This window comes from Pimephales promelas, chromosome 15, assembly GCF_988280905.1.
Source record: "Pimephales promelas chromosome 15, fPimPro1.hap1.1, whole genome shotgun sequence".
In the NCBI taxonomy this organism is placed as follows: Eukaryota; Metazoa; Chordata; class Actinopteri; order Cypriniformes; family Leuciscidae; genus Pimephales; species Pimephales promelas.
This window is the reverse complement of record NC_142783.1, coordinates 10,659,511-10,667,543: the sequence shown is the minus strand read 5'-3', so window position 1 is coordinate 10,667,543 and position 8,033 is coordinate 10,659,511. Positions and strand designations below refer to the sequence as shown.

The 8,033-nt window shown below is 36.2% G+C and overlaps 1 protein-coding gene and 1 non-coding gene across 2 annotated transcripts; one reads left to right on the top strand and one right to left on the bottom strand.

Annotated features, from left to right (window-relative positions):
* Positions 1–37: 37 nt before the first annotated feature.
* dusp23b (dual specificity phosphatase 23b) lies at positions 38–6,546 on the bottom strand. Its single transcript, XM_039674215.2, has 3 exons — positions 6,323–6,546; positions 2,317–2,594; positions 38–317 (listed from the first exon to the last, which is right to left on the bottom strand). The coding sequence occupies exons 2-3, from the start codon at positions 2,584–2,586 to the stop codon at positions 129–131; spliced, it is 459 nt and encodes a 152-aa protein (XP_039530149.2). The 5' UTR covers positions 2,587–2,594; positions 6,323–6,546; the 3' UTR covers positions 38–128.
* Positions 6,547–7,118: 572 nt separating this feature from the next.
* On the top strand, positions 7,119–7,201 carry trnal-cag (transfer RNA leucine (anticodon CAG)). Its single transcript has one exon. It is a non-coding gene; the product is annotated as a tRNA-Leu (tRNA).
* The last annotated feature ends 832 nt before the right edge of the window (positions 7,202–8,033 follow it).

The window sequence follows — 8,033 nt, the reverse complement described above, 5'->3', positions numbered from 1 at the left end:
GTACAGCCTTGATCAAGATAAAAAATAAATACATACATTGGAAATTAATAATTCTTTATTGCTTTATACAACATTGTTCGTAAGCATCTGCCTCAAAAATATAAACATTTTCTTAAAGTTTTCTTATTTTACACCTTATTTTGTTGATGAAACTGCACCACAATTTGTTCCTGCTCTCGGGTTTCAATAGACCCTCGGCGTATGCTTCTTATCTCATTAATGGCGTCGATTCCACTGATTTTCCTGCTCTTCACCAGGTAGCAGGCGAGCATCGTCCCCGTCCGGCCAAAACCATGCAAACAGTGCACCGCAACAGCCTGCCAAAGTCCATTAGACAAACACAGAGATGCTTAAAGGCATAGTTCACTTTGAATTAATTTTTTGATACGTTTTATCTTACCTCAAGGGCATTCAAGATGTAGGTGTCTTTGTTTCCACAGTATTTTCAATTTTGCTATTTTTAGGTCAAACCGTTCTTGTCTGTCAGTCATATAATGGAGGTCTATGGTCACCACCTCAAAAAGCATGCACAGAGAAGTCCAAATTAAACATGATTTAATGACTCGTAAATGTAAGTACACATTGATGGCCTAAGACACGAAACGAGCGGTTTGTGTGAGAAAACGAACAGTATTTATATGGTTTTTACCTCTTGTAACCACAAGTGATCTGAAGACATATTTAGATATACAGGAAATCGCAATGGAAGATGATTTCGATATATCTAAATATGTCTAGATCTTCAAAGTGAAAGGTTAAACTTCCGAAATCTCTGTGGAAACAATCAATATTATGAAGCTGCAGACTCGGAGCCTGCATCTACAGTCCCCCACCGAGAGTCCCGCATTCTCAGACCCCTCGTTTTTCGAACACAGCGCCTCCTGCTGTTCAAAAGGTCGAATAACACCCACACACAGAGTACAGGGTACGATTATCCAAATGCAATTAAAAACAATAGGATGCAATATTATGGTCTCCAAATAAATTATCCAATAAATATTTGCGTTCCCCATGTGCAGAAAAAAACTAATTGTTACTGATGGAAGGGATACAATTACAGATTGAACTATCTTCAGAAAAATAGTAGGCCTATGTGATATTATATTGTTTTTTTTATATATTTTTTTATTCAAATTCCAATTTTTCTTTCAGTTCAACCTATAATGGTCTAATTAACATTACGATGCTAAGATTACAAAATCTGTTTTTTGATATTTTGAATGCGAAGCAAAACAAATCAGAATAGACAAAACACCAATAAAATAAACAATTCCTACTTTATTTAAGATAATGATCACCTAAACATCATCTTGCTGTAAAGAAAAAAGGAAGGAAAAAATGTGTTCGTGACTTTACTTTTCGTCTTCAATTGCATTAAAAAACTCATTTATAAGTCGCTTTGCATAATCCTAAAATGATGTTGCTGGGTTAGGCAGGGGCAACTCCATCGATGTATGGTGTACCCTGCCTACAACATAGGACGATAGCACATGTCTTATGATGTTTCAAAGCTAAATTATAAACGTTAGCTATCTAAATATTTTCGGGGGAAAAGGGCGAAAAAACATAGCCTACATTAACGGCTCAAATCTTGTTACAAACTAACTTTACAAATATTCAATGGACTATTCATATGTTGTATCGATGAGCTAAATTAGTTTTATTAAAAAAATGAATCAAACGAGTAGGCTACTACGATTCGCTAAATAAAATTGAAGATAGCCTACTCACGTTTATGTTTATCCGATACAATTTGATAGGAGGCGCTGTCTCGAAAAACGAGGGGTCTGAGAATGCGGGACTCTGGGTGCAGGGGGACTGTAGATGCAGGTCTCCGAGTCTGCAGCTTCATACTACTCGAAACAATGAGTGACGCACACGCGAGAGATCACTTCCGGCGCGCTTGAGCAGACCGAAGCGCCCTCGCCCTCAGGTCACTTGGACGTGGCTGTGATTACAAGAGGTATAAACGATATAAATATTGTTCGTTTTCTCACACAAACCGCTTGTTTCGTGTTTTAGGCCATCAATGTGTACTTACATTTACGAGTCATTAAATCATGTTTAATTTGGACTTCCCTGAGCATGATCTTTAAGGTGAACCCAGGGTGGACCCCATAAACCTCCATTGTATGACAGACAGACAAGAACGGTTTGACCTAAAAATATTAAAAATTTAAAATACTGTGGAAACAAAGACACCTACATCTTGGATGCCCTTGAGGTAAGCTAAAACATATAAAAAATTAATTTCAAAGTGAACTATCCCTTTAATACATATTTGCAGAACACAGATGTGCATGAAGAATGTTTTACCTGTCCTCTCGCATTGGCCTCCTCCACTATGGACAAGAATCTCTTGATCTGGTCAAATGTAGGGGCACAGAAGTCGTGAATCTTGATATGATGAAGGGTGAGGTCTGGACAGGTGTCGTGGTAAGGAGGATTGCGCTCACACAGGGTCACGAGGTGCTTGATGCCGTTGTCCAGCAGGTACTGATAGTGGGCCGTCATTCGTGGCATTGCCAGTCCTGCCACCTTACCGGGATCCACCCAGGAGAAGTTTGGAGGTTGTGCCGAAGCCATAGTTTTCTCTGTTGTGAGAGTTACATTAAAACATTGGTTAGAACTAAACAAAGCCCACTGTCGCATATCTGCAAGACTGAGAACAACCGTCTCATATTTACAAATCTTTCTGCTTAAGTGCTGTTTGTGCCAGTTTTTATAATTAAATCTAAAACCAAAACCATAAAAATAAATAAATGTTAACTGAAATAAAATATGAAGCTGCTTGCAAAGGCAGGATTTCACATTTTTGTGTAGTTTAACAAAATAAAACTAAATAGAAATGAAAATGACAGAAACATGCAAAAAAAATGAATAAAATGAAAATAAAAACATTTCAAACATTTGCACAAGGTTTGTCTTAATTAACATTAATGCATTATCATTTTAATACATCGACTTAAGAGCCTGTATAATTCACTCTTTCATTACTTCTTCTGAAACAGTTTGGTTCAAACATATGGCTGAATTAAACCAGTATTTCAACTTGCTATTATGCCATGTTTACTACAGTAAGTTGACCGATTGGATCTACTACCACTGCAGGGTAGTTTGTGAAGTCAGAAACACCAGCGACTTTTTCACAGCAATTTTAAAGAGAAAAAAAGCAGTTTTAAAGAGAAAAATTACTCAGATGGTGTTGACTTAGAAATTTGCACATTGTTTGTCCTAAAGCATATTAAAAACACCACATAGACGTATATAAACAACAATTAAAAACTTAATTTTCACCACATGAAGACTTCAAAAGATTCCATATTCTGTGGCTCCATCTAGTGGGCAAAATTAATATCACAGCTTGGATCCCTAATTATATAATAATCCTTATTAAACATTTGTTACAGCGGTAAAACATTTATAGAACTTGAGTCTGGTTTAAACTTATGAAATATATTTGTTATATAAGGTCAGGTGTAATAGTTCAATATACAATATGTGGCAATTTTATTCCAGAGCATATTATTATTATTATTATTATTAGGCTACTAGCCTATCCTATAGTATTATTACTTTTAGTAGCCTAAAATACAATTGAGTACAATACAGAAGCAATATAACTATGAATACAATTGTAAATAGTATTGCATAAACTGGAAAAATATTATAGTCAATAAAATAAAAATAGTTCCTGTAGCTCAAAAAGTAAAGGATGACACTAGCAAGTCAAAGGCCATGAGTTGAAGATGAATAGATGTATAAAATGCATATCTTAAATACAATGTGAATGACTTGCAGTTTTCTCAATTTCCTCCTGTGTAATGACCTTTCATTCAATATGAATGATGAAACAGGTTCTGGTGTTGTTGTAAAAAAAATTTTTCCCTTCAATTTTCATAAATGTTAAAGACAATTAAAGCAAATGTTTTATAAATGTTTATAACCTCAAAAAGTAAATGGACCACAAATAAAGCTTTTATTTATTTAAATACAGCCATAAATACAGCCTACAGAATAGCCTTACACACAAAGAATAAATATGTTAATTATGTTAAGTTAATGCGCTCAAATTTATTTAAAACATCAAAATCTTTTTCCGTTAAAACAAACATCTAAAAAAAAAGTAGCCGTGGCTTGCAAGGCAGACATGAAAACTCACGCTAAACTCTCCCTTAAACTGCGTGAATAGGCCTACATGAGAAGAGAGAACTAGGAAACAACACAGTCCACTAATGATACTAACATTTACAAACATTGTGGAAAACATTTTGTTTATTTGTGTGGAAAATGGTATTCGACGAATCTGCCACCTGTGCTGAGAAGCTAGGTAAAATGTTGACCCCTGTTACTTTGACCCATAGACATATACACTAGACCTCACCTGGGGGTTCTAAGCATGCGTCAAAACCGCCGCCATCTTGGAACAGGGGTCTTGTCATAGGAAGTAGCTAGGTAACGCTGCTATCTCTGCCTTTACTTCGAATTCATTGATGGTGGCGGACTTTTGTGCAGCGTATGATGTTCACGGATGAAATCTGAACTAGGAAGGATGTTTTTAAAAAAAAAAAAATTTTTTTTTTTTTTTTCCTTTCTGGAATCAATGATAAATACATGTCTGACCGTTGGAACAAACCAAAAAAAACAAAAAAAAATCACATTCATGATGATTTATGGTGATTTTATTTGCGTTAGACCTGTGTCTACTACATTGACGCTGATGCATTAAAGTGGAGGGGCTCCCCTGTTTCAAGATGGCGGCTCTATTGACGCATTCGTTCTAATGAACTGCCGTATCCAAGGTGAGGTCTAGTGTATATGTCTATGACTTTGACCAAGTGTGTATGGCGTGGGACAGTGGAAGTCATGATGTCTATGGGGGAAGTGGTACAGCCAGAGCCCGTCTAGAGCCTTGGCACTTCCTATTAGCCCCATTGTGTATCATCTTGGTTGCAGTTCCATTAGAATTCCACTGGAGGTGATCGCGGGCGAGAGCAGAATGAATGGGAGTCTATGGGGCTAACGGCTAAATGTGTCTCTTTCACCTGCTTGTCGTTAAATCAAAATAGATTTTATTGTTGATTCCGCAAGTTCAATATAAATTATAGGCCAAAAGTCGAATGAACGAGTACTTATGTCCTTTTGATTTTTTACAGGTTAGGCCGTTGTTGGCTGGAACACGCTAGCATTCTGCTATTGTGTGACGTCATCACAGTTTTGAACGGATTTTTAGAACAGATAAGTGAACTTAAAAATGCAATTTTCAGCTGAGTGTATTATCTTAGCCCTCCCTTTTGAATGCAACTTTCAAATTAGCCTACGACAAAAAATTACATCCTGAGAAAAGTGGATTTCTGTGGGCGAAACCCCATTGACTCCCATTCATTCTGCACTCGACCGCGAGCGCCCCCGCATGGACAGAGACACGTTACTGCAGCCAGTCCAGAAACCGGAAGTAACCAGCCAGTGCCAATTCTCTTCAATTAGACATTCTCTGGTACAGCCAGGTTAATTGTCACAACTAACGAGTAAGAAAGGCAGTTTAACATTTGAACCTCCGGGGAATCACCTGTTTTACTCCGAACAGACGAGCACAAATACTGCAAAGGGACTGCGGTAGCTCGTAATAAAACCAGAATCAACATTGGCTCGTTTTTTTTCGGAGATGGTGAGAACTGAGGGATTTGTAATATTGTAAAGGCGACGCGGAGATGCCGTTTCGCCGTTTTTACACAGGAGGTGAGTAAGATATTTAACACATATTCAGCAGATACATTGCCATATAAGTTAGTTAGCTCTAAATTCATTGTATATTGTCGATTTTGAAGGGTCATTTAATCTCACCATGGTTAATTGTAGCTGTGCTGGAATTTATTTTCAAGGAAATAACTGTTACCGTGTGTGTCTAATAATTGTTATAGCTAGTAATATCTTCAGCCAGTCAGCTTGTGATTTTCCATCTAACGTTAAACTGATGCTAACTTATAGCTTTATCATGAATGAATGTTTAGTGTTTTAGTGTTTGTTCAGCTATGAGAAAGAACAATATTCATTCGCAGAAACGAAACACAATCAAAACAATGTTCTTCTGCAAAATGAATGCATTTTTTAACCACTACAATCATGTAACTTACCTTTATAAATAACATTGTATTTTAATGCATTTTACTGTTCAAATAATATATATTTGATGGAACCACAAAAATATTGCACCGCACATTGTATTTCATATATATTATGTCACGTTCTTGGTGTACAGGGTACATTTGTCAAGTATTTTGATTGCAAGTAGAAGTAGGCTAATTTTCTCTGTAACTGTTACCTTGTTCAGTTCAGTGTTGACTCGACGTGGTCCATATCAGTCCACTAAACGGTTCCCTTCTGGACACCCGGATAATCACACACTGCTTGTGTTCTCTAAATACCAATGCATTTATCCATATATTATTTTAGCAAATAAAATGTCGTTTCTTTGGAAGTGAACCCTGCTCGACAGCCGTCGAGTTCGACCATTAGTGGCACACGTCACGTGTGCTACATGCAGCTCTTCCTCCAGGGGGCGCTCAAAGGCCACAAAGCCGTATATTGAACCACATCAGAGACGATTTATATTCTTCTAGTTAGCGCACTACATCAACTGTTAAACAACAGATTGGAGATTAAAATAATTTTTCCATGGTTAAAGAAATGTTCAGTAATATCTTACACAGATTTCTAAATTTTGGCGCAATTTTGTATACAGTGTTGAAATGGCAAATATGCCAAGTTTCGTCATGCTGCAGTGCCGTGTGTGGAAGTTATTTAAAACAAGTGTGTTACAACTAGCCCCGCGCTCCCATTCACATGCATACATTGTTTCATCTGCACAAAACATAATGTTTGTCTCAGGTGGGAATCGAACCCCCAGTTTCCCAACGTCATTTTTCAGGCGTACCCGTAAATAATTTTTCAAATCACGGCACGTAACTAAGATTTATAGTCTGGACAGTTATTTATTTAATTAGAACTAAACCTCGACAATTAAATTAGCAAACTATTTATGCAGAGCAAATGTACCTACCCAACATTTCATGCCAAAGGTTTAGTAGTAATATTAGTATGTGACTAGAATGTAGCATGTCAGGATGGCCGAGCGGTCTAAGGCGCTGCGTTCAGGTCGCAGTCTCCTCTGGAGGCGTGGGTTCGAATCCCACTTCTGACAAAATACGTTTTTGTGCTGGACAGGTGAATTAATGGTGAAAGTAAAATAATATTTTTGTGTTGGTGTTTTCAATTTTGCCACAGACCCACACGATATCATTCTTGTTAAAGGGATGTTCATCCTAAACACCTCAAACTTTTATATACATCTGTTTAGTTTCTTCTGGAAAAGGCCCATTTATTTTGTGAATATATATATATATATATATATATATATATATATATATATATATATATATATATATATATATATATATATATATATATAAATGTCTGAATGTTAATTAGAGAGATATTTAGTTTGTATTCAATTTCTTCCAGCTAACTGTAGCATTGTACTCCTAGAATCATTTTTTATTTACTCATTTACTTATTTTCTTATTCCAGTCTCTCTTATTTATCTTTTTTTTAATATAATTTTTATTTATATAAAATATTATGTATACACAGTAGTCATTTTAAGTGGGTCAAAACCGTTCATCAAAGTTATACATGAATTTTGAACAATACTCGTTCTTGTCTTAGAACCTTTTTTTGATCCACTTATATTGACGACTATTACTTTTCTCTCGTCATTTCCATAACCCCCAGTACTTTCCCTGCAGTCCCCTGGGGAAACCCCTTGAACTAGAGTGTTTGTGTTGCCATATCAAAAGCTCATATTTTCAGTCTGCAATAAAATTATAGTTATGCCATATAGTGTCTTTAATATGATACAAATTGTTTTTTTGTTTTTGTTTTTTTTTACATATGATTTGTCATAGATTGCAAGCTGACAAAGTCTGTTCAGAATAGCATAGGCCTAGTAATTCACCATGCAGCTTGTGTATTGT